The 25,690-nt window shown below is 47.2% G+C and overlaps 1 protein-coding gene across 1 annotated transcript in view; it reads left to right on the top strand.

Annotated features, from left to right (window-relative positions):
- The window catches only part of FSCN1 (fascin actin-bundling protein 1), a 34,200-nt gene extending 9,290 nt beyond the window's left edge, over nt 1–24,910 (top strand). The window contains exons 2-5 of the mRNA XM_072982909.2: nt 18,447–18,603; nt 19,473–19,594; nt 20,655–20,822; nt 21,799–24,910. Of these exons, the coding sequence (XP_072839010.2) occupies nt 18,447–18,603; nt 19,473–19,594; nt 20,655–20,822; nt 21,799–22,001 (650 nt within the window). The 3' untranslated portion in view covers nt 22,002–24,910. The remainder of the gene's footprint in view (nt 1–18,446; nt 18,604–19,472; nt 19,595–20,654; nt 20,823–21,798) is intronic.
- Nucleotides 24,911–25,690: the final 780 nt, after the last annotated feature.

The following is a 25,690-nucleotide window of genomic DNA, read 5'->3' as shown; positions in this document are numbered from 1 at the left end:
TCCTTCATGCATCTGATGAAATAGGCTGTAGACCCATACATGCTCAGGCTGCAACAACTGTGTCAGTCTGCAGGGAACCACAGGGTTCTTTGCCTCAAAGATGGCAAGGAGCTTTGTGAAGCCTTGATGACAAACAAGATTTGTTTTGGCATAAAATAAACAGCAGCCTGCTTTATTCTTTTTGACGGTCCTCCAGATGCTTCAACCCAGACCACCTGAAAACCCTTCCGTGTTGGCTTCTGTCACTATTAGGACTGTACGTTTTAGTTTGCTATGATAATCTATTCAATAGTGGATGATTTGGTTCTCTGCAAAAGATTGCCCAATTAATTGGCTGGCAGGATAATTTAATCTTAAAATTCTAAAATCCCTATTGGGCCATAGTTCAATGAAAGCAATAACCCAATATGGCTTTTGAATTTTTTAACTGGCCAACAGATCTAATGGCTTGCTTTTTTGCTACAATGTTATTTTTTAGTAGCGGTACCTATTAATGTTATAAGTGGCATGCACTGTTTTGGAAAATGTAACTCTTTCCTCTATGAGATGAAAAATAATTTCCTGTTTTGTATCAGTTTCTTGTTTATTATAGAGACTCAATCAATTGTGACAAGTGGATTAATCTACTAAAACACAACAATTAACCAGCTAAGCTTCCTTAAACTGACTGACAGCACTTCGCATTATGCCATAAGGTTGGGGTGTGAAACATGCAGTCTTTCAGATTTTGCTGAATTACAAGTCCCATCATCCCTGACCACACTGGGTTTGCTGATTAGGGTAGACAGGGCCCCATGAAGCAAAGTGTGTTGCTTATAGACAGTTCCATAGTGCTTCAAGCACTCCCTGGGCAGTTTACATTTTTTAAATTATGCAGGCTTTGCAATAACGCACATGTGCACACGCACACTGGAAAGGCTGTCTTCCAAAAAAAAATTGAAGGGAAGCTGTAAAATGACAGCTTTTTAATTTCCTACCAACTCCGTAATGCTGAATCCTGATTTCGCTAGGGAAAGGGTAGAAATCGCTCTGGGTTTTAGTCCGAACTAAGGCCAAAATCCTGTTGAGGTTTGCAGAGCGGGAAGCCTCTGAGGGCATAGCCCTTTCTATAATTCCCAGCTTGCAGTTGCACAAGCTGGAGAACGTTCTGTTTAAAATGGTGAGGGGCTTTACATTTGCCCACGACCGTACCTCTGTTGCTATATACTCTGACCAGCAGGTTCAGAGTAGCTATACCTCTGTTGCAGAAAGCCAGTAGGACACTCTGTTGTGTCCTACTGGCTTTCTGGGATCATCCTCAGAGTTGTTCCTGCTGGAAATAAAATGGCGGACAAGATGGATACGTGGTTTGATCCAATATGGCCGCCCTTGCCATCTTACCCTGTAGCTGGAGCTTAGTTACTTCCTCAGACGGTGTGTGTAGATGGGTGCACAGGTGGGGAAAGTCACACTAGTGGCCCTTAGCTTTCAGAAACCCCCAGTTACCTAGACTGTTGGCCATATTATTTAGGGAATTTTGGCAGCGGTTATTCGCCCAAGGGACCTTTTCAAACTCTTGAGTGTCCCTCCAGGAGTTGGGATAAATGCATGTCTTAGCGACACTTAAGGACTTCCGTTCCCTGTTTCCTTTCTCCGCCCCGGATTCCCTCAGAACAGACGGGTCTCCTTTTCTGCCCAGTAAATCTCTTCCGTGCTGTTTGCCCTCTTCTGATCTGTGCTCGTGGTCCTCTGAAATACGGATGACACACATTTGCATTCTGGACTCCCGCCTCCAGCTGCCTTAGATTATCTGGCCGCTCTCCGTTGTTGTGGTCGTTCAGACATAGTGGGGCGCTGCAATCATCCTTCTGCTTCTTAACTCGAGGAGTGGTGGTGGTGGTGGTGGTGGTGAGGGCAGCAGAGCGTTTTCACCCAGACATGGAAGACTAATTTGATTCAAGAGGGGAGCAACTTTTTTGGGAAGAACCAGCCAAGGAACACCCCCCCTCCTCCCTATGACAGGTACCTGTGAGCGCATGTATGAATGTGCGTCTCTGCCCGTAGGTCAGCGGTCTCTGTCCCCCAGCCAGCGAGGGTGCAGAAGAGGGCTGTGGGTGGCCGGGGAGCCCAGCTTTTGTCTTGACCCAAACAGGGACCGAGTGCCTCCTAATTAGTAGCGGAGCCTGGCAGATGGTGCCGAGCCACGGAGCATCTGCCCCTCATTATGGCGAAGCAACCTCCCCTTTAATTGGACGGCATTTGGAAGGGAAGAGAGAGCTGGAGGAGCCCTTGGGTAGGCGTCCCTGTAGGTCTCTAGGGTGGGGGTGGGGACTGAGTGCTCCCCTTCACCCCCCCCCCCCAGGAAGCCACTCGGGCATGCCTGGATGACAAGCTGAGGCCAAGCCGGAACTGGGTGCAGCCCGTGGAGGGTGGCAGAATTGTGGGCGCTTTGAGAACGACAAGGGATGAAGAGCAAACGACTGACTCAGCAAAAGCCCATTCCCTGATGAGCTCCAAAGCACAGTGGATGATGGCCCTGGGCCGGTCCTTCTCTCTTAGCCTGATCAACTTTCTGCAGTAGAGGATAGTGAGGATAAGGGATGGGTGGAGGGGAAGCAGCATAGATGATGCCTTGAGCTCCATGGAGAAAAGATCGCAAATGCAGGGGCACAGAGGGGGACTTGTTTCATGCCACCCCGTGCTTTCATGTACATTTTCTTGGTGGGCCCTGCTTAGCGTACTAGGGCCGACCTGGGATGGCCGATGGGTCTAGAAGGCCACTGTAACTTTTACCGACAAGGAGAGTGGTAGGGTAGTGGCATTGGTGGACACTCACCAAGATCCGTATCCCAGCCAGAGATGCACCTCCAGGACTTCCTTTTTTTCTTTCTGCCACTGCCCCATCACCTGCTCTCTCTGAGCATGCAAACAGGGCTGAGGAGACGGAGGGCCAGCCTCTACCTTTCAGTGCCTCCACTTGGGCCCTGGAATCCAATATAGAAGACAAGTAAACAAGGCAGAAGGGACCTTACTGGAGAAGGGTCCCACTGAGGTCATCTCATCTCATCCCACCCCAATCCTATCAGATTGCAGAGCCCCAGAGTGCTCCGGTACCCGACATGTATTTGCCATACGGTCTCTAGTGCCTCTTCTTTTTCTAAATCTGACTTGAACACCTGACTTTCTTGCTCCCCCTATGGCAAAAGTATTTGCTATAAAATCTTGATCGCCACTTTTCTGGCAAGGAAATGAATGGTCCTGTTGTTGGGTCAATTGTTGGCATTTCCTTTTGTTGCGATTGGAAGCTGTATTGAATGTTTTCCAGCACGGCAGGCTGTTTGGAAAGCAGCTCTAGGCTGAGAAGAGATTTGGGATGCAATCGGATGGGGAAATCGATCATACTTGCGGCACAGTCTGGTGCCTGTTATTTTCTGGCACTCGCACGACGCACAGGAGATCATGAACCAGCCCGTTCCTGCTCCCCGCCCATGCTGGACCTTTTCCGTCCATACACCTACTCTTTATTTGACTCGGGGTGAAGCAATTCCTGCACAGATGGGAGATTGTAAAGTAGATTGTTCCCAGCAAAGTGACTTATTTCCAGCAGAGACTGGCACCATCCCTTCTTTCTACCTGATCGTGCCCTATCTCTCTGAGATCCTTAACATTGAATGAGAGAGGCTTCGGTACCCAAATTCTGCCCTGTTTTGAACTAGCTGCATGTCGACCCTTGTTCAGTTTTCCTTCCCCATATCTACTGCAGTTTCAGGAGCTATCCGCGTCCTCTACGGCAGATCACCTTTGCATGGGCTCAGGTGACTGCACAGTCACTAGAAATCCTCACCGATGTTTTGTTGGGGGGCTGGGGGGTGTCCTTCTCCTCTTTTATTTCCCCCTTTTAATGCTCTGATCCATTCCTGCTTCATCCAAAACAAACTCTGTGAGACGGCATCCTTACCCTTGCAAGGGGACGCTCTTTTCTGGATCTGTGTTGCCGTGCAGATCCTTGCATTCGCCAGTGGATCACTGGGGACCCATCTGTAATGTCAGACTCAAATGAAGTGGCCTGGATGTCAGCCAGAAATCAGCCTTGCTTTTCTTCTCCGCTGCGAGCCGGAGGGTTTCTAAACTTCGGCCATCGGGATTTGTTATGAGAAAGAAAGAAAAAACCCAACCTATTCCTTGCTTGTGTTGTCCCTGAGGTTCAAAGTTTGGCAGTTGCTCCTGTTGGAGACTTCCTTTCCAGATGTACTTCTCCTCCTCCCTCCGCACCAGCCCTTCCTCTACTGTCCTTCCTGTGAGGCAAGGCTTTCCCTAGTGGCGCTCCAGTTTCCTGTTGGGGTTGAAGCAGCCGCTTCCTCTCCCGCTAACTCTTGGCAGGGGAGCGAAGGTGCAGACATTACTTTTGTATCTTTCCTCCTCTTTGGATCCAGCACTGATTCGGACACACACACACACACACCAGGCTCCTTTCCATTGGGTCACCTACCCCCCCCCCAGTCCTGGACTTTGCAGGAGTTATTTTATGGGAGACCGACTCCCAGCCTGGTTTAGTTTGAGAAAGAACATTCCTTGCATTTTGCTCCTGATGTTATGGTTGGGCTCCTGCTAGCTGAGGAGGATGGGCATGGTAGTCCCCCGTGTTTAGAAGGTGCTGGGTGAAGGAAAGGCGGCTTGCTCATAAATGCGGGAAGGAAAAGTTGACTGTGCATTTCAAGAAGGCAGTGTTGGTCAGGCTTCATGAGAAATCTGCTCTGCAGTTGGCGAACTAAGAAGGCAGACGTTGTCGCGGCTTAAGGCAACGCTCCCCAGCTGCCATGTCCTGGGGGAGGTGGTCTGCCAAGCCAAAAGCACGGCAGATTTAACTTGTTCGAACTACAACGATCAGCATCCTTCAGCCAGCAAGATTCTGGGGATTTCCCTGGTCCAAAAAGGAGAGGAAAATTTTCCCAGTTTTGCAATATACCCATAGAGGTTGATGGCTGCTGCTAATGATACATGAATCTGTCTAATCCTGTCGCTTTAGAGAGCCTTCTAAGCCACCAGCTGCCAGTGTAATCTTGCCTCCCAGATTTATGTTTCCTGCTTATTGACAGTCCTCCGCTGGTTCGGGGGAAGGAGCCACCCAATAATCAAAGGGGGGGGGAAAGAGAGAAAAGCCATATATATCACCCTTATGCAAAGTCTAAAAGACAAGACTGGGTGCCATCTTTGTTAAGAGCACTAAAATCTCTGACACAGGCTAGCTTCAGAGTCCAGCAGGGTTCTTGGGCATTTGAAAGCAGAGGAGAGGGAACGATGTGAACAATAATTCCTTATTTCTCTTCCTATCCCTCCCCATCTCCCATGTATTAACGACCAACATGCTCCAGTATTTTTATGAAGTGTGTATGAAGGCACTTCCCACCTGCCTTGGAGACCCAGGCCAAGACCAGCCCTATTATTGTGTGTCGGTGTAAAAGCTGGACATTAAAGAAAGCTAATGGGGGGAGGGCAAATCAGTTTATTTGAAATGTGGTGCTGGAGGAGAGCTTTGCAGATACCCTGGACTTCCAGAAAAAGGGAACTCTGGGGTGTTGTAGCCATGAGAGATGTGTCTTTAAACGCACTGGGGGGGGGGTAGCAAGAACACTCCTCGTGTTTCGTCCCTGATCATCATGTGTGAAATTTGCGAAGAAGCCCATTTCGTTGCCACCTCCTCTGGTCGTCTTGCTGGAGTTCCCGCTGCACTCTAGCTTCCTCGGGAGCAACAGGTGGCAAGCAGCCGCCGCCCCCCCCCCCCCCGCTGAGGTCTGGTTAATTTCTACTCAGTCGTAAACCTGGGAATGAGCACCGTGAATTATCGCATTATCCACATGAGTGGGCAGCTGGCTGCCCCTTGGCATGGGTCTAAATGCCAACCCTGCAGGCGCTATGGCACTCTTGATGGGGTGAATTTAGCTGGAATGTGGTGCCGTTGACAAAAGGGGAAGGCTGCACTGGCGGGAAGGCAGAAACGGGCTCCTGGATGGCCTTTCAAGATCTCCAGATTGTCAGTCCGTTCCATGGAGCTATGGACAAACGGGCAGGAAACTCTTAAAGACCAACAGTTGGGCCGTGGGCTGAAAAGTTATTTACAAGTAGCCAAAGCTGGAGGCCCTTCTAGCTGTGCCAGGCCTTGGCGGGGGTGCAGGTGGGCAGGAGGGGCTTGCGGTTAGCCTCCCCTTGCTCCGATACGTGATCTTTACTGGAAGTGATACGTGACCAGTAAAGACACAACATGTGTCGTGTTGATTTTGGAGGCGACGACGAGTTAATAACAATGGTTATTGCCAAATAACTCAGTGAGTGTTCTTGTCATTTATTTTTCTATGGAACCTTTAATGCTTGCTTGTTACTTTTGATCAGTATTTTTGGGGTAAAAAGGTTTGGGGTTAATTTCTGAGAATTTTTTTGTTTTGTTTTGTGGGGGATAAGCCATTTTCTTATTTTAAAGATGTTTTCCTCCTTAAAGGAACCGGTAGCATCACAAAGAGTAACGAGTTATGAGTGGGTATGGATGTTGAAGGCCATGAGAAGCCCAATGGCTTTCAAAAAAAAAAAAAAAAGAGAGAGAGAGTAACTTTTGCAAGTTGTACCGCAGCCCAGCTGTGTGCGATATTCCCCTGGGTGACCTTTGGAGCCGTTCTGCAGGCAGCCAATCGCACCCGACAAATATATGTGAGCTTAAAGTGGGTTTTGAACAGTGATGCATTTAGAGCAGGGGTTTCCAATCCGGAGTCTCCAGATGTTCTTGGGCTCAAACTCCCAGAAGCCTTTCCCACTCGCTGTGCTGGCCAGGACCTCTGGGAGTTGCTGTCCAGAACCATCCGGGGACCCATGGTTGGGAACCATTGCATTAGAGGAAGAGCTAGAAGAGTAATTCTTTCTCAACAGCTGGAGGGCCCGTGGCTTCTCCCCAGTGGCTTCTCCCCACCCTTGCATTAAGGGCGAGAGAAGCCAGTGATAACCCATTGCATCAGCCTTCTGCTTGCATCTTTCAAGCCATCATCTTTGGTGGCTGCGTTTACTGAAGCCGAGGGATCAACTCATGGGTAAACTCCTTACCTCTTCGACAGCGTTGCAAGCCGCATGAAGCGCTCCGGAGCACCTTTAGCTACAGATGCTTCAGAGCCTGTATTCGAGAGGGAAGCCCCAGCGGACAATCAGATGTTTGCGTTCCACTGGGAACGGAGGCAATTAGAAGCACAGCTGAGGAGTCCCCTTGGTACCTTGAAGAGATGGTGCCCCAAGGGACTAGGCTGCAAGCATGACCACCTCTCCGGTGGATCAGCTCAGTTTCCAGGAGACACATAAAAATCAAGTCATTAAAAAAAAAAACAACCTATACATATGTCTTGTGAGAACCATCCTGCCCCTGCTTGGCCAAGAGGGCAAGGAGTAGGAAGTGGCTTTGCTGAGGACTTCAGCTCTGGAACATCTTACGGGCAATGTTGTTTAAGCCGAGGTAGACTGTCCCGCATCTCTTTTGGAGGGCAGCTGGCATGTCGTGGCAGATGATGCGCAAGGAACCCCTTGTGCACATTGGCGCAGGCATTCCAGAACCCCACAAATGCCGCCACAGATTCCCCCCCCCACACACACATACGCACCATGTTCTGCCGAGAGCACATCTGCCAGGGCTTCAGGCGTGCTGTCAAGGCACTTAGAACAAGGGGCTCCTGACGTCGGGGCTCCAGATGTCCCTTGGAGGAGAAGCCTTGGCCGTGTCGCGTGGGGTGGAGAGAGCTTCTAAGAGTTCTAGCCGAACCACATTTGGGCCGCCGTGTTTGTGCCAACGTCTTGGGCAAAGCCGGCGAAATTCTGCAGGGCGTGGCCTTGCGCTCCTTGGCTAAACACAAGGCAAGTCGCCGGTGAACAAATTGGAGGAGACGAGCGCTGAAGGAAACATGGCTGAACGATTGTCACTTGCGTAGCTTGGTTAGCTTCGGTGGGACTCCCTTAATTCCTGGAAAGGTCCATGTGTCGTGTTGTATGTGTGCCTGCCTACATGAAGCACACCCGGTGATCATCAAAGGTACCCATGTCCGACCTAGTCCTCGGCTTGGATCCCATGGGTCTACTTTTCTGTTGTTTTCTTGAAGCCTCTCTTCTCTTTGCAGAAAACTATGGAGATGGGTAAAGCTCCCCCTCCTCCCTGGTCTCCTCTGATCTCTCCTTTTAATTACCATACTTGCAGTGGATGCTAGCCTGGAAATCATCTCTCAAGGCTCTGCATGACCTTGACAAGGCTAGTAATTAAAAGTCTGCCTGCGCTGGTTACCTGCAGAGGAGCTAAGCTGGAAGATGGGTCTCGCAGGGACAAAGGCATGCACAGCCTGACTAGGGGTTTGACTGAGGAGCGCTCGCTTTGTCTGTCGATGGTTGTGGGTTCAATCCCCAGCCTGCCTAAAACCCCGGAAAGTCATCGCTGGAACAGCTTAGCGGGCGCCACGAGCAGAGATGGAAAACACATGTCACCTCCTGTACTTACAGGCCGGTTCTTCTGAGAGCCGCGTGTCCTATCAAGGTGACAGCCTGCTGACCTGGTTAGAGAAGGAGTTTGGGCCCCTTAGCATGGAACAGTTTTTCCTGCCCTAGAAAACGGATGCTACCGTCTTCCATTCCTCCCTGCCGGTTTTGAGGGAAGGAAGCTAAGTTCTAAGATTAGGAGGAGGAGGATGGCCTTCTAAGGGACCCGTGGCTTTCGGTCTTCATCAGGACAAAAATCAGATGCCCCTTGAGGTTCTGGCTGGCCCCAAACCGCCAGTTGGCACAACAGCGTCAGATGGAGCCTTGATACGCTGTCTTACATAGCTTGGGGTCTTCTGCTTGGGAAGGCTTGTTCTGCTGCTGAGCTTCTGTCCTTTTCTCATGATGAAAAGCCTATTCCACGAACCAGTCAAGTTTCTAGTTCTTAGTTATGTGCCAACAAGGCAAAAGCAATGTGTAGTAAACCTGATGGGCAAATGAGATCTTTTAAGGATTGGTTTTGCCAGTTCCACACCCGCAGTGAGTTTCCAGGACCGAGTGAGAAGGGTTGTGATGTCATTTTTCCTTTTGTTGGGTTGTGGCTTCCATTTGCTCCTTAGCAAAGCAAGAATAATTTATGCAGGTATTTACAAATTCATGCAAGTCTTAGACTCCAGCTTTCTCCGTGCACAGGACTCGAAAACTGTACTGTTCATGCTGTATAGATGTTCATTACATTTGCTTCATTGTAATTTTTGCCAATGATCTTGGCCATTGTTAGCTTTCGTCTGCTGAGAGCTCCCCCCGCCTGCCAAAACCCAGGCCTCATAATTTTTGTCTGAAGGCTTTTGGTGGTTGTTTTTCTGCGCTTAAAAGTGTTGGCAGGAAATGAGACGCCTGTCTTCATAAAAACAAATGCACTGTAGACACGGTAAAATATCTGATATGCAAAGCTAGATTTGGCTGGAGGAGGAAGGAAGGGACGGGTGCTGTGTGAGGAGTGTGCATGATTTATGCAAGCAAATGGAAGTTGAAGCTGAGCGCAGGCAGTCTGTGGATCTTTGAAGTCTCGCCCTTGCATGGGAGGATGACAGACAGGAGCACTTTTTTCTTAACATGAAAGACTGTTGGGGAATATTCCGTTACTCTCAGTAGGGTTCACACACTGGTGATAATGATGTTCTGTACCAAGAGCATTCATTTTTCACCCAAGATTGCACCTTTGCCTGAAACTCAGGTCACTGCTGCCTTCTTTAGAAATGTGAAGCACTGGATAGGTTACTCACATCTTTTCAAAAATAATCACCTATTTCTTCTGCCCTTGCCCTATGCTCCTGCTTCTCAAAGGGAAAGGAGACGAGAGTCATTTTTGTGCAAACTGTTGACTCAAGGAAGCTGGGCTGGATTGAACATTAGCAGAAACATAGTCTAGAGCAGGGGTTGTGCTGTTGTACTCTGCTGTGGCGCTCTTGATTTATCACACACTTTTAACGGTGCTTATACCATGGACTGGGCTGTATATTGGTGAGAGGAGGGCCGTGTCATTGGTAGTGCACAGAGATGGAAGGAGGAGGCTGAGGGGTTGGTACTGACACAGCTAGATGAGACCTCGGTTGGAAGCCGTATGCCACAAAGTGCCATATGTCTTGGGTGGGGCAGCAGCGTCGCTGGATTTCTGCCCAGCTTATGTGCTTCCACTGGCAACGGGTTGGCCACAGAGAAGCCTGAAGATTCTGGGTTAGATTAATTTTTGGCCTTATATAGCAGGGCTGTTCCCTTGGGCATGACTTGATGCCCAGTGAGGAGAGCAAGCATCAGCTCCTTGCCACTGAGATTTCTTTTTTAAAAATTTTTTTATTTCTAAAACTATAACAAAAACATCATATACATAAAATGTATAAACTCAAATACAATAACTGTGTTCCCCACCACCATGTACGGGACCTCTTGCCATCTTCTTCTCCTTCGTCTTCGTCTTCGTCTTCTATTGTCCTCTTCTTCAGAACTGCATAGATTCTTGATTTGGAGCTTTCCCTTTCCCCCCCTTATTAGCACATATTCCAAAAATTTGCCCCATATTACATAAAAATTGTTCCTTTTCAACTCTCCTTTCTTAATCTTTAAATTACAAGTTAATTTACCATTTATTGCTATATTCCATATTTCTTTATACCATTCTTCAATTTGTAATTCATTCTTTAATTTCCATTGCCTGACAATAATCAATCTAGCTGCTGTTATTAGATTAGTTATCAGTTCTTTAGTCATTTTATCATATTCCACGTTCTCATATCTTGATAACAGAGCAATCTCAGCCTTACATTCTATATCTTTTCCACACATATAGCTTAATTCTTTGAAGATTTGTTTCCAAAATCTTCGTACTTTTTCACATTCCCACCACATATGAAAGTATGTACCAACTTCTTTCTCCCATTTCTAACAGACATTCGGATGATTAGTATTAATTTTGTTTAATTTTACCAGTGTTAAATACCATCTTAAACTGAGTTTAATTTTTTTTCCTTTATTCTTACCAACATAAATCTTAAAACCCTCATTTTCCATATCTTCCTCCGTTCTTCTTTGTTTATTCTTTTTCCAATGTCTTGTTCCCACACTATTTTCAATCCCTGTTTCTCACTTTCTTCTTCCTCTAAATTAAGAAGAAGTGAATAGATTTTACTCGCTGTAAAAGCCACTGAGATTTCTGCTGCTTGACTTAATGCCAGCCAACAGAATTAACAGGACTCCAGACTCTGTGCTATAAAGGATTGTGTCTACACGTTGGGGCGGGGAACAGTCATGATTATCAGTGGTGGCTAACTGTGGCTGTCCAGGTGTTAACTAGATCACAACTCCTATCAGCCCTCACTAGATTTGTCTATGTTGGCTAGGACTGGTGGGAGCGACACTTGAACCATCATCCAAAGGTCCTCGGTTATCACCAATGGTGATGTTTCTCCTCCAGCTTCCAAGGTAGGAAGTACAAGACCGGAAGGGTCAACCTCTGTTGATCAATCTATTGAATGCCAAACACATTCTAAAATCCATTGGATTGCGGGTTTGCCTCCCCCACACCCCCAAATTCATACTGACTTCCATGTGCATTTTTTGGAAAGACGCTACCAGTGCCTTTCTTTCAATTATTATTATTATTATTATTATTTATTTATTGGACTTATATACCGCCCCATAGCGCTACAAGCACTCTCTGGGCAGTTTAAAAGTTAATTATGCAGGCTACACATTGCTGCCCCCCAGCGACCTAGGTACTCATTTTACCGACCTCGGAAGGATGGAAGGCTGAGTCAACCTTGAGCCGGCTACCTGGGATTTGAACCCCAGGTCGTGAGCACAGTTTTAGCTGCAGTACAGCGTTTTAACCACTGCGCCACGAGGCTCTTTCAAAGTACCCATGCTCCGTTAATAGCCGCATGTGTGTGCCGAGATGGGTGCATTTCAAGCCCTGGAAGTGTGTGGATTTCTTCAGCGAGAGAAGAATCCCATATTTAGTCTCCGTGGGAAGAAGGATATTTTTGCATTGAAAGACAAGCTCAGTGGATCCGTCCCTCGGAGGCAGTCCTTTTCTCCTTCCAGCTGTTGAGAGACTAGCCAGTGGCCGAGCCCATGTTTGGCATGATTGCAACCCCCTCCAACTCCTCTCATGCTCCATTTTCAGTCCCGTCAAAAGGGGTCGGCTGGCCTGGAGTCCAACCGCATTCCTTTCTGATGATTTCTTGTAACGCAATTCCCCAATTGGCTTTTTTGGGGGGAGGGCTGGAGAAATGCTTGGTGGGCTTTGGTCTCCCCGCCTTTCGCCCTCTTGGCTCGGAGACCCTGAATCTTGATTCCATTCCCCACCTGCTGCTGACTCAGGCACTGCTCGGTGCGTCTGACCAAGTTGGGTTGCAAGGCCAAATAAAACTGGTTTAAAAAATCATCATTATCATGATCTGAGAACTGCAGAGCTGGAAGGATCTTATGGTTCATCAGCTTCGGCCCCCGTCAAGGAGGCACAGGGCGGATTCGAACTCCCAACCGGAGACCTAAACCACTGAGCTGTCCGTCAGTTCACAGTTTTTATTCATCTTTATTAATCACGACCGTTCTGTAGGTGCCACTGATCCGCCGCTTGCAAAGGGAGCTCCAATCTAAAAAGGCTTATGCCCAATAAAATGGACTAGCCTTTAAGAGGTCCTGATGCCCTCATTTTCTCTGCAGTGGGCTAACATGGCTACTCCCAGAGATCTCTTTCCCTCTGTTTTGCTGCCGTGATCGTAGGAAAAGATTTAGGGTCTCTGGCAAGACCTTCCATTACTTGATCGAGTGGAAAGGACTGTTTAGAAAAAGGCGTGGTTTCCTCTCTGTGTAAAATGAATTGAATGAGGGAGAGGGGCAGAAGGACGTGGGCAGAGGCTTGGAACAGGGCACCCCCCCCTCCAGGCGAAGCTACCTGGGTTGCCAGGATCCCTTCCCTGTTTAGTTTGTCACATTTATATCCCACATAACTCCGTGGTTTAGGTATCTGGGTTGCGAGTTCGAATTCCCACTGGGCCTCCTTGAGAGCGGGTTGGACTGGATGACCCACAGGGTCCCTCTTCCAGCCCTGCAGTTCTAAGATGACTATTATGTATGCCAACGAGTTCATGACAGCCCGCCTGGGTTTTTTTTTGGTTCCTCCCTTTTTTTTCTCTTCACAACAACCCTGGGAGGTAGAGCAGGCTCTGCCCAAGGAAGTAGAACTTGGATGTTCCCAGGTCTCGGTCCGAGGCACTTACCCGCCGTGGCGCTCCAGATCACTCGTCTTATCTCAGGTTGGCCATGGAAGGTCTGCACTGCTCTCCCTGCTTCAGAGGTGGGGAGCCAGAGGCCTGGTTTGGGGTCCCCTGCACTCCTGGGGGGGGGCAGGGGTGGGTCCGGTCCGTGACCTCTCGTAAATTGGCAGGGCCAGGTTGCTCGGCTCCATCCTTGCCTTGAGAAGTAAAGAAAAAAGCCTTCCATTCTTTAATGCGCCTTGACCAGCTCCGGTTCCCAAAGAACCCAGCAGCTGGCTTCGGACCGCTGGAAACAGTCCCTGGGAAGCCGCGATCTTTTCGGTGCAGCTGTCTAGTTGGGGGGCTCAGCTTTCTTTTCCCAAAGCTGCTGCTGGCCATTCCTCCCCCCCCCCGCATTCCGGATTCCTCCCATAACAGGCCGTGTCTTAAAAATAAAATGAAACCACATTAAAATCCCTAGACTTGACATCCAAATTGCCACCTGGCAGGCTGGCGCTGATTTTAGTCATTCACGGCATCAATGGGGCAGAAAGAATAGGATATCAAGGGGCTTATTCAGAACGATGGATCATCTAGCGATGTTTTAATTTTTAATAAGTATTTAGAAAAAAATGGCTCCCTAATGGTAATTGTAGCACCGTTTTAGAGCGGTTTCAGCCTTCAGAAGGTGCAAGACAAAGAGAGACGTACAACACTATTCACTGAGCTATGTGTCTTTAAAGGAATTAATTTTAAAGGATGCCGTGTTCCTTTACAAATTATTTTTCAGCCAGAGGTAGAATAACACACACACACACACGAAAAATTGTGCTTTCACTCAATACAATCCTTATGGAGAGGGCTCTCTGAATAGGAGCAAGCTTCTCAGATCAAATGTATGAACTCAGTCTGCAGTAAAACAGACAGAAGCATTTAAAAAGGTTGAATTTGTCCTGCGATGCTAAGAATGTACTGGATTGAGAAGGAAGCCTATGAAGAAAGACAAAACTGAATGAATATAAACTAAGGAATCCTCAATCGTGTCAAATTCAGGAAGCTGGGCTGGCCACATGATGAGAAAGGAAAAATACAGGTTGTTACAGCTGATCATTCGAGGTTAAAAAAAGGTGGAAAAGAACTGTGCAAACGAGAAACACGTCTCGGCTGATGAACTTCAGAGGCTGGTTTGGATGAAACACAACGTTAGTGCAGTTGAGCTGCAGCATCCGGAAGGCAGACAAGACACGGCAGCCTCACACCGTGGGTAAGAGAGGAATCAGGAGACGTGAACTTTGGGGACAGGGAGAAAAAATGGGCAAAAGAAAGTTAATGCTATTCAAAAGCAAGGAAGGATTTCAAAAAGATTCCAACTCTGTTAGCTTGGTGCATTTTTAGAGGGAGACTTTTAGAAAATAGGATGATCATCTTTCTCCTGTCCCATCTCAGGGAGTGTGCTTTAACCATTTTGCATGAAGCAGCAGGCAGAACAGGCCCCTGCTTCTTTTTCTTTCTCTCTTTCTCTCTTTCTTTCTCTTTCTTTCTCTCTCTCTCTCTCTCTCTCTTTCTTTCTTTCTTTCTTTCTCTCTTTCTCTCTTTCTTTCTTTCTCTCTTTCTTTCTCTCTCGCTCTCTCTCTCTCTCCTTCCTCCCCTCTGCCAAAGCTGTTGCATTCTTCTCTGTCCTCCAGCCCAAACTTATTGGCTCGCTTGTACAGAAATTCCAGAGTCCCAGATGTTGAATGAGCTCCAGCTGTGGAGCTGAAGCCTTCAAGCCCGCTTCCTGCTGGCTGGGGGGGGGGGAAGGGAAGAGGCCCCAAATACGGAGGCGCCCTTGGGCTTTGCAGATCACGGACAAGTCTTGTGGAATCGATATATACAGACAGCCCTGAGCATCTTCTTTTGGGGTGTAGATGGTCCTCCATTTGAAGGCCTACAAGAAGACATACACCCCTTTCCCCCACTCCGGGCCACATATCAGGAACAAGAACCATGAAAAGGAAGACAAGCAGAAATCTTGAAACTGCCTGACCACAGTAAGCATCTGGACAGCAGGCTCATAGGTCACTTAGCCACCACCTTCCCGACTCAAGTGACACAGATGGCATTTCTGCTTAAATCAGGGGAAAAAAATCGTTGCTGGTTTTGCCTCTTAATGTCTGTGCATGCAATTTTATGCAGATCAGCATTCTTATTTGTTCTTCTTTTTTTAATGGTGTGGGACTGGCCACTCTCCCAGTTCTCCCATGGCGAAGGGATGCTTATCTCAAATAGTGGTTCCCAACCTTGGGTCCCCAGATGTTCTTGGGCTGCAACTCCCAGAAGCCCTCACCACTCGCTGTGCTGGCCAGGATTTCTGGGAGTTGCAGTCTGAGAACACCTTGAAGATCCAAGGTCTAGATCAATTTTTGATTAAAGGAGAGGTTTATTGATTGATTGATTGATTGATTCCATTTATACCCCACCTATCTGGTCATATTAGCCGTGCACAACACTGGGGATGCAGACTTAATCATCCTTAGGGGTGACTTCATTGGTCACAGTCTCTCTCCCTATAGCAGGAGGGGACTGCTATTTAAATCCGACTAATTCTTTCCAAATGTGTGCCTGCTATGTATAGATTAGCATATGTGAAATAACTCTGGCATCTTTTTTTTCTGTGTGTGCTTTTCTTTGGAGATGCACGACCAATTTGGCTCTGTGTAAATGGCTGCTCAGGATCTGCAGCCGGAGAATTGCGAGTGTCAGGGTGTTAGAGGCAGCATCCCCTCTCTGGATCATTGATAGGGTGGATGGGGTTGCTCCTGAGAGAAACAGGTCTTAATTTCTTAATCAAGAGTTGCTTCCACGCTTGAAAAACGGAGTGGCTGTAAAGATCTGCAGTCTAGATTGGGCATCCATAACTGCTATTTTGGTTCCTTGCTGGAGGTCTCCCTCTTGCTCTCTGTCTTAAAACGTCTGTTTTGCCGTTGAGTTCATTCAGACCCAATGGACTTCCATGGCTGAGGTCTCTGGCTGCGGAGCCAGAAGTTGTGAGAGCTAGACGCAATCTATAGGGTCTCTTCCAGCTCTGCCGTTCTCAGATTATTCTATTTATTATAACCTCCACGATGAGGCATTACAGTCTTCCTCCACTTGTTCATCAGACAGGCTGTACGACAACCCCCATCTTCTAAGATGGCTGTAGAAAAATCAAAATTAGAGCCTAGTATGTCAGGTTGAAGGATGCTGGTGCTGATGGAGAAGGTTCCAGGTTGAAGAAAACTGCAAAATGTCAAGGAAAAGGTCTTCCATGCCTCCTTAAAGGTTCATGGATTTCTCTCTCTCTCTTTCTCTGTCTCTCTCTGTGTTTGTGTGCGCACACATGCATGCACCCACATATGTTCTGTATGACCATCAGTGGGAGAGTGATCAAGAAATTAATATATTAGCACTCAGATGTAGCTTATGTAATACTTTAACATATGTATCCGTACCAGTATAGCCAGAGTTTGGGGGGGAGAAGAGTCTGGTTTGAGCAGGATTCGAGCATCATTTCGAAGGCAGAAGAAGGCTGGCTCAAGACGTCTCTTTGCTTAAAATGGGCGATGCAATGAGTGATACCCTTTGATCCTCCAGCAAACCAGCACACTTCTTGGGCTTTTGGGAAGACGTGAACCACAGGAGGTAGTGAAGGCAAGGCCAGTGAGGGCAGAGTGACAGCTTGTGTGCATAAGGCCATAAATAGCCCAGAATTTTGCACGCGGAGTGCAAGAGGTGGACCCTAACATGCCATAGTAGAGTCTAGCTACGGCTGAAAGCAGGATGTTTGGGTCCTGTGCTGAGATGGTGCTTGGGATATGGGGCTGGAACGTGGGGCGCAATTTCTTAGAATCATCTTTCGGCGTGACACACCTACCCACCCAAAAACAAGACACAAAAACCTGGGAATCTTTATGCCCGAAACTTTTTCTTTCCAAGAGTATCTGGAATCGTCAGGCAGCTTGTGACCCAATTCCCCCTCTCTCTCCCCCCCCCCGACACTGCCCTCTTTCACCACAGCTCCTAAATCCCACAAACCCGTGGGACATCCTCACAGGGCCGTCTTTGTGCCTGGAGAAGCTTGCGCTCTCCGGAGCCCAAAAAGCTGACCCCATGATTCTCGGCAGCCCACCAAAGTATGTCGAGGGCGAAACTTGCCAAACATGGGAGGAGGCTGCATCTGCTGACGAAGCATTTTCCCGCGGCTTCCTAAGCTGGGGGAAAGCGCTGTTTGTTTTGTCTGCCTTTGCAACAAACAGCCAAGCTGCTGGGACTTCTCGGAACATGTAGGGTCACACGAGGGAAGGCTCCCAAGCAGGGCGGCTTCTGTTTTGAGTGCGTTTCTCGGCCTTTTCTTGTATTCTTAATTGGAGAGGGTGGCGGTTGCAAAGGCGAAAGGAGCATAGTCAAGCCAAGCATGCTTTGCCAAAACCTGATCTATAACTCTTTGCCAAGTTGCTTAAGGGCCCCCTTTTGCAGTTCCGCCACTTTCTATGAAAAAATGCATTGCTTTCCTTCTACAACAGCGGAATTTTCCATAAATGGAATTCTCCATGTATTTCAAACCAGAATCATTTTATTTTGATCTTTTGATGGTGGCGAGGATGGGCTGTCAAGTAGCTTCCGACTTATGGTGGCCCTTGGAATTAATACCCTTCAAAAATCTCCAATTTTTAACAGCACTTCTCAGGTCTTGTGAAATCGTGGCTTCCTTTATTGAGTCACACCATTTCACATTCAGTCCTCCTCTTTTCCTACTAATTTCTGCTTTTCAGCAAGACTGAAAATCCCAAGTCCAAAGTAGGATAGCATCAGCTTTAGCTTCTAAAGACAATCAAGTCTAAAACCCTTTGTCTTTTGCTGTGCTCAAGTATGCACCAGTGCTCTGGAAGCGAGATGTCATTTAAGTGTTCTTAAGTTGGACTTATGGACATGCAGACTGAGATTCCCTTGCAATCTTAAGGACTAGAGCCTTCTTGTTACGTAACAGTGGGTTAGACACGATTCAGTAGCCTTGAGTATGTACCATAAGCTCTGTTGCGTATCTTCATCCATCATCTTCAAAAGCGATGAGCGTTCTGGGCTGAGCACAGTTTCATTGTGTGGACTCATGCCAAGGAAAGGAAGTGTGATCCTGGAGAATGTCAATAAGTCTTTGAGATTGATTTTTCCCCCATTTCTCTCTCTCTCCCTCTTCCCATTTAGGAATGGATCTGTCTGCTAATCAGGATGAAGAGAGTGATCAAGAAACCTTTCAACTGGAAATCAACAAAGATACGAAGAAATGCACCTTCAGGACCTATACTGGGAAATACTGGACCCTCACCTCGAACGGCGGGGTACAATCCACTGCCTCCACTAAGTGAGTCCCCCCTGTTGCAGAACCCGGTTGTTCACTCCCCCACCCCAGAAAAATGCTGTGATCCTTTGAACTAGGAATCAAGGGCAACATGACAACTTCTAGATGTTGAGTGGAGCAGAACCACAGCTTCCATAACACCCTGACCACTGGCAATGCTGGTTGGGGATGGCTGGGGGGGGGAGAATAGATCCTGACATCTGGAGGGCCAGAGGTTCTTCATCCCCACAGTAAACAGACTGGGATAGGATTCATTGTGTTTGGCTGGTCTGGTTGTTTTCATCCACTCTCCACTAGCTTTAAAATAGATTGTGAGTGGAATGTCCCCATGTTTTCACTCCACCGTTGTGTATTTATTTGTTATATATTTCTTCACACTTTTCCTCTGCTGAGTTTAAGCTGACGTACATGGCTTTTTTAATCCTCGTGTTATTCTCGCAATAAACTCTATGAGGTAGGTCAGATGGAAAGAGGAGACAGCCTGGCCCATGGTCATCTAGTAAACTTCATAGCTGAGTGGGGATTTGAACTCAGGTCTCTTAAAACTTTAACTACTAGGCATAACTGGAAACTTACTAGGGTTTTTCTGATTCTTGCCCATGTCTGCTATGGATCATCAAGGGCAGCCCCCGTCAAGGAGGCACAGTGGGGAATTGAACTCCTAACCTCTGGCAGCCAGGGGTTGCCTGATGCCTCAACCACTTGAGCTATCCAGTAGTTCTCATGCTGTGTTCTCTACTTCTGCACAACTGGTTTGGGGTGACATGGGTGGAAAAGGCTTGTGTGGACATGTCCTCGTGGTAGTGCTGCTCCTTCTGCTTGCTTGCTTTTTTTTTCATTCTCCCTCCCTCTCTCTTTTTTTGGCACATCAGGAATGCCAACTGCTACTTTGACATCGAGTGGTGTGACCGGCGCATTACGCTGAAAGCGGCCAATGGCAAATATGTGACGGCAAAGAAGAACGGGCAGCTTGCGGCCACTGTTGAAACTGCCAGTAAGGACCTGCCATTCCTCCCGGGGTGGTGGAATGAAGTGCTGAGTACCAGTTTTCCAGGCATAAGAGCAAGGGTTGAAGATCGGGTACCCAATCTAGTTTAAAAAAGAAGAAGAAAAGGAGCTAAGGGCTGCAGGACTGAGAGCATTTATGACACATGATGGTTGCACTGGAGGCAGGAGACACATGTAGGATAATCCTCAGGTTTCCCAGGAGCACCTGGCTGATGACAGTCCATCAGGGCTCCTCTCACATTCTGACTTTCACCTGAGACCAGGTGAGCAAGCCACCGTTAGTATCCATTCATGGTGGCAGCGGTGAGATCAATTTCAGCCTTGTGTAGCCTCCGTTTCTATGACGGCTTTTCTATTCTTTCAATAAAGGAGGACACCAGGAAGGTATACTTGGGAGTCTTGTACTGAAGGACATATCTATTTATTTGTTCATTTGTTTAAATTAAATTTTGTACCCCACCTTTCTGCCAAAAAAAAAAGCCACCTAGGAAAACTAAAGACAATAACATTCAAATAAAGCAAGTATGATGAAATGTAAAAACAGATCAAAAACCCACCAGTAAAAAAGAAGTAACGGCATCCAAGCAACTGTAACTAGTCTCCTATGTTTAGGGGTGTGTGTGTAATACACTTGACATTTATATACCGCCAAGGCACTTCAGACCTTTATGACAATTATGAGGGAGCAACCTCCAAAAGCTCCAGTCATAAACAGTCCTGTTCAGCTGTTCAAAACTCGAAACTATGGTTTCCTTTAGGGAGTCAATCCATCTTGTATTGGATCTTCCTCTTTTCCTGTTGCCTTCAGCCTTTCCCCAGTGAGTCTTGCCTTCCCGTGATGTACCTGGGTGCTCTCCAGATAGTTTATTCAACCCTCTCAGAGCCCTGAGGTTAGTTGTAAGGACCCAGACCAACGGGACACCAGATTTTAACATCTAGATGTGACTTGGAAGTAACTATTTCTCAGCTGCAAAATGAAAGTAAAACTCTGCTTGCTCTTTGTGAGCCCTCATCGACACCATCGTTTTTCTTTCCGTCATGAATAGGTGAGACGGAATACTTCCTCATGAAGCTGATTAACCGGCCCATCATAGTTCTTCGAGGAGAGCATGGCTTCATTGGTTGCCGGAAGGTAACTGGGACCCTGGATTCAAATCGTTCCTCTTATGATGTCTTTCAGCTGGAATTCAATGACGGGGCTTACAATATCAAAGGTATGAATTTGTGTGTATGTGTTTTTAAATGTATTAGAATGACAGGTTATTCAGCATCTGCAGTCATATAGAGAGAGACAGGCATTTTTAAAGAGAAGGGTTTTTTGACACCGTAAAAGCTGTTATGGCTCAAAAGTCACTTAGCTAAAGTTTCTAATGATGCATGGGTGGACCAAATATTCAATTTCTGTCTAAATAAAAAGATAACCTGTCTTTCAAAATTACTTTCCCCCCAGTCTCTTTTAGCTGATTATTTGCCCATTTCTGCCAAAGCACCATTGATTATATCTGACCAACCCACTTATGTATATTAAATCCATCGAGGGTTTTGTCTTTTAGAAGTCTCCACGCAAAAGAGCAATATTGGCTCTTTTTTATCATAGCTCTTCATTCCACCCTCACTCTCCCATAAAGATGGACAACATGAACCTCCAGAAAAATGAACTTATTAATTCATCAAGGGAAATTTGATCCCAAGGGTGGGAGATGTTGAAACAAGAAAACTTCGTATGCGAGAAGTTGTCTGTTGTCCAGAGGACAGAATGGTGATAGTAGCCCATTTTTTGCACACTTTGTATAGGTTATAGAATAGTGCCTTTCCTTCATGTGCAATTTAATAATCATCTTAGAACTGCACAGCTGGACGGGAACCTCTGGATCATGAAGTCCAGCTCCCTCTCTAGAAGACACAGTGGGAGAATTAAACTCCCAACCTCTGGCTTTGCAGCCAGATGCTTAAACCACTGAGCTATCCAGCTGTTGGGTATAACACGTGTTTTTACGTAGTGTTTTCCAACTTCCTTCTGAACGCATTATGTACATTCGTGGGATCGCGTTGCTGGTCAGCGTCAAGGTCAATGTGATTCTCCTGACTTTCTTCCCGTGCGCCTCATGGGGTGGGGCGGAAACCCACAGGATCTGGGGGAGCGAGAGGTGGCCCGTGGGATGCCTGACCATTTCTCTCTGTGGCTTGCAGATTCCACTGGGAAATACTGGATGGTGGGCAACGAGTCGTCGGTCATGAGCAGCAGCGACACTCCGGTGGATTTCTTCTTTGAATTCTGCGACTACAACAAGTTGGCCATCAAGGTCAATGGCAAATACCTGAAGGGCGACCACGCTGGGGTCCTCAAAGCCTCCGCCGACGCGATCGACTCCTCCACCCTTTGGGAATATTAAATGCACTTTAGCTTCCTTCCCTCAGCTCTGTGCGCTCTTCCTCATCCCTCTCTTCCCTTTTCAGTTGCCAATTCTTTTTATTTTTCAATTTTGTTTGTGGGTTTTGGGGTTGTGTTTTCTTTTGTTTGTTTGTTTTTATTTTATTTCATTCTGGTGTGTCTTTTCCTTTAAAAATAAAAAGTGCAGGGTTCTTTCTGACTGGCCTGCTGCTTGTCTCCTGACATATATAAAGTTTTGAGTTGATCTTTTCCTTTTGTTATACATGTTTTCCTTTTTTCCTTTCTTTTAAATAACTGGAAAATGTCATTAACCTGCCCAAAGCGACGCAGAACGTCTTCTGCGTAGACCTTTCGCAGGGTTGTGGTGGAGAGCGAAAAGGTTGTAAAGGTAGGCTATTGAAGTCCACCGCCTCTTGCTTAGGAGGGTGAGGGCTTCTGAATTTAAAAAGGGAATAAATCTCACTTTGCTGTCTCTATTAAAGTAGAACCGATCCCCTTTCTACTGTCAAGAGACCCTTTGGGTCAGCACAGTGTCTTACAGCTGATTCGGAGGGGCCGTTCTTCAACCCAAGTTTTCTGCCCAGTGGGTGGCGGTGGCCTTGTGTAAGGAGGTCCTTGCTTCTGATCCTACCTTAACTGCCTCCTTTCTCTAGTGAAGGCAGAGAAAAGGTACCGGAGCGTGTCTTACAACCCTTTGAAGCGGATGAAGAGAGGGGAAGTTGGTGGAGTAAGAGGATCCGTTTTAATGGCTGTCTTGAGCCAGCAAACAAGTGCAGTTCAGAGGGACTAGAAACTTGATACGCGCACGAAAATGAGCAGTAAGAACTAGAGGAGCCCCAGTCGTTCATCTTGTGGGAGACCGAAGGGTTCCTCTTCTTTCTGCTTTGAGCTCCTTCGGGTCCCCGTCGTGCTTCTAAGTGCCCAAGGAGCCACTCCAAGCTCCTCTTCAAAAAGCCATGGCAACTGCACTCGGGAGATGCTGCCTTACTGTTCATCTCCACCTCCCTCTGGAAGGTGCCCGACGTGGTTGATCTTTTACGCTCTTCCTCTTTTTAAGTATGGGAATTGCCGTCTTTAAGGGACATCAGAAGGGCCAGGGCTACCTGAACAGAGTTCCCTGTGGATGACAGTGTTGGATAGGTGTCAAGCTGCACATCTCACTTATCCCAGGATCCCTTGTGTGCGTTCTCCCCCTTGAGAGCTTATTCCCCTGAATTGGGGTGCTGTCCCCCTCCATCCTGCATCTCAGTAGCACCCGATGATTGCACAAACTAGATTCCCATACAGATCAAGAGCCACAGGCTTTTGTGTGTCCCTCTCTCTATCTCTCTTCTGGCCTATATCGTACCTCTCTTCATTCTGGCTTTATCTGGGAACCTATTGTTCTTGAAGGATAGCTGTATCTCAGCAGCTTCGTGCGGGTGAAGAAGCCAAGATAGGTTTTGGGGGAAGAGGGAGGTGAACCAGGATCAGAGTAAAGCTATGTCGAAATGCATGTGTGTATGCCTGTTGGGGGGGGGGGGAGTGCAATCCGGGAGGGGGTCAAACTTCCCTGATAGGCACTTGCTGAGAAGCGATTTGCTGATGTCCGTTTGCAGCCTGGAAAGCTATGGAAAAGAGCAGTCTTTTGCACAGTAAATGTTCAGTTCCGTCTTCTCTCATCTCAAGCCGACTGGAATTTTCTGTCCTCTTTCCTCCTGTCTCCCCCCCCCCCGATCACCAGTGTGAGGGTGCGTGTTTAGGCATCCGTTTTTGACTTGCGTGTTTGAATAGCTTCCCTAGTGGTTCCCTCCGTGCCCTGTGCCTGCTACTGACTTGTGTTCTCAAGGAGGGCCTGTCCCCATTTTTAAAGCATCTCTGATCCCCGTGGGCCATTTTACGATTCCATGCTCTCTGCCTGCCTAGTTCCGCCAATGGAAAGATGACCAAAACAGTGTGTTTATCTATTTATGTATGCTCTCCGCAGAGCCATTTCTTCTAATAGCTTTACTGTACTGTATAATCTCGGCGAATCATTTGTAAACACGTTGCTTAACTGTTCAGGAGTTTGGAAACGTTTTGCATACCTGCACACCTCGTTGTTTCTTATTAGGTACCTTCCTGGGGGGGCGTTATCTCTGTTCCCTTAAGCCAACCCTGTTAATGCCTCTGATTTGGGCAATCGAACCTTAAGCAACAGGGAAGGAGGTTCAGATAAGAGTTGTTGCTACAGCTCTAAAGCTGAACCTGTCAAGTCATTCATCCCATATCACCTCGGCAGAAGCCACATGGCTGTTACCATTGCTAACACTCAACGGGCTAGTCCTTGAACTGTTAAATGCAGAGCAGCGAGGGGACAGGACAGAGGAATCCTGAGCCTTAAAAAAATAAAATCCACACTGCCATCTTAAAGAGGTTTTCTTGCCAGGGATACTTGGTGCTAAATTCTCCAGCAGCTGGACTTACTTGCCTTACAAGTAGCATTACATTCCAGGACCGTATAGGAGCGAAACTTGGGATAATCAAAAATTTTCCAGCTGCAACAAAGATTTTCTGCACGTTTATAAAAAATGCAACTTTGGGAACAGAGATGACTTGCCAAAAAGCCCAGATGTCTGGTCCCGATTTCTCAAACACTTGCTGGCCTTCACGTTTCATACGATGTCTCCCGGATCTATCTTCTCTAGTTACCAGTTTGAATCATGATGTAAACCCACTGCCTTCCCGCTGCGTGTAAAACCACTGAAGTCAATAATTCTCCTTGCCTTCTTCCTTGAGTATTGTGGTTCTGAAAAAGCATCTCACATTTTGGTATATTTTGTTAAGGTTTTTTTTTCCTTTTTAAAACACTTTTGTAAGTGCCATTTGTATAACAAGCTTCAAATGGAGAAGAGAAGTGACAAAATAAAAACCTGCATTCAGATAAGAAAAGATTGCTCTGTGATTCTTTCCTTCTTTAAATCATATCCTTTTGGTGTTTCTGGTGTGTGTGACTTAAATCAATGGTCTACATAGATAGCTAGGGTAACCCAGGTATGGCCCATAAATCGTGGCCAGCCCAGCTAGTGGTGAAGGCTTCTGGGAGTTCTAGTCCTAGAACATCTGGAGATGCAAAGCTGGAAACTACTGGTCTACATGATTCAAAGGTCCAAGGCCAAAATCTCGCAAGGTGCTCTGGTAGTGAATATCAATGGGATCAGAATGGTCTTTTCCTCTTGCTATGCTCCTTGATGCCATAAATGTGCTCTGGAGGACTGCCCAGCTGTCTAGAGCACATTTTTACAAAGTGTGAAGTGCAGATGGCTAATTCTAGCAGTGGCAGTAGATTTCCCTCCTCCGTACTACCCAGATTCCAAACAGAACTCCCCTTTCCTGCCTGCCTTTCCATCTCGGCCATGTAGTAATCATCTTCTAAAAGCCAGACATCCTAAGGTTTCTTCCTGTGGCATGCCAACCCTTCGCTTCTAGCCCATGATGGCCCTCAGACGGGTTTTGACATTGAGAGATGTTAAAGCAGTGTTTTACCATGGTCCACCTCCTGCGGAGTCTCCATGGTTGGGGAGGGATTTGAACCCAGGTCGTCTTCTCCAACGCTCTGTCCACTAAACCACAGAAATGCTCAGATTCCTTGGAGAAAGAAGTTAATTGCTAAACCGATGAGCCCATATTAACCGGTTGCATAAATGGGGCACCTCTTTGTTGAGATGTTTC

Source organism: Pogona vitticeps, chromosome 13 (genome assembly GCF_051106095.1).
Source record: "Pogona vitticeps strain Pit_001003342236 chromosome 13, PviZW2.1, whole genome shotgun sequence".
In the NCBI taxonomy this organism is placed as follows: domain Eukaryota; kingdom Metazoa; phylum Chordata; class Lepidosauria; order Squamata; family Agamidae; genus Pogona; species Pogona vitticeps.
The sequence above is the reverse complement of the archived record's forward strand: the minus strand, read 5'-3'. Positions and strand labels throughout refer to the sequence as shown.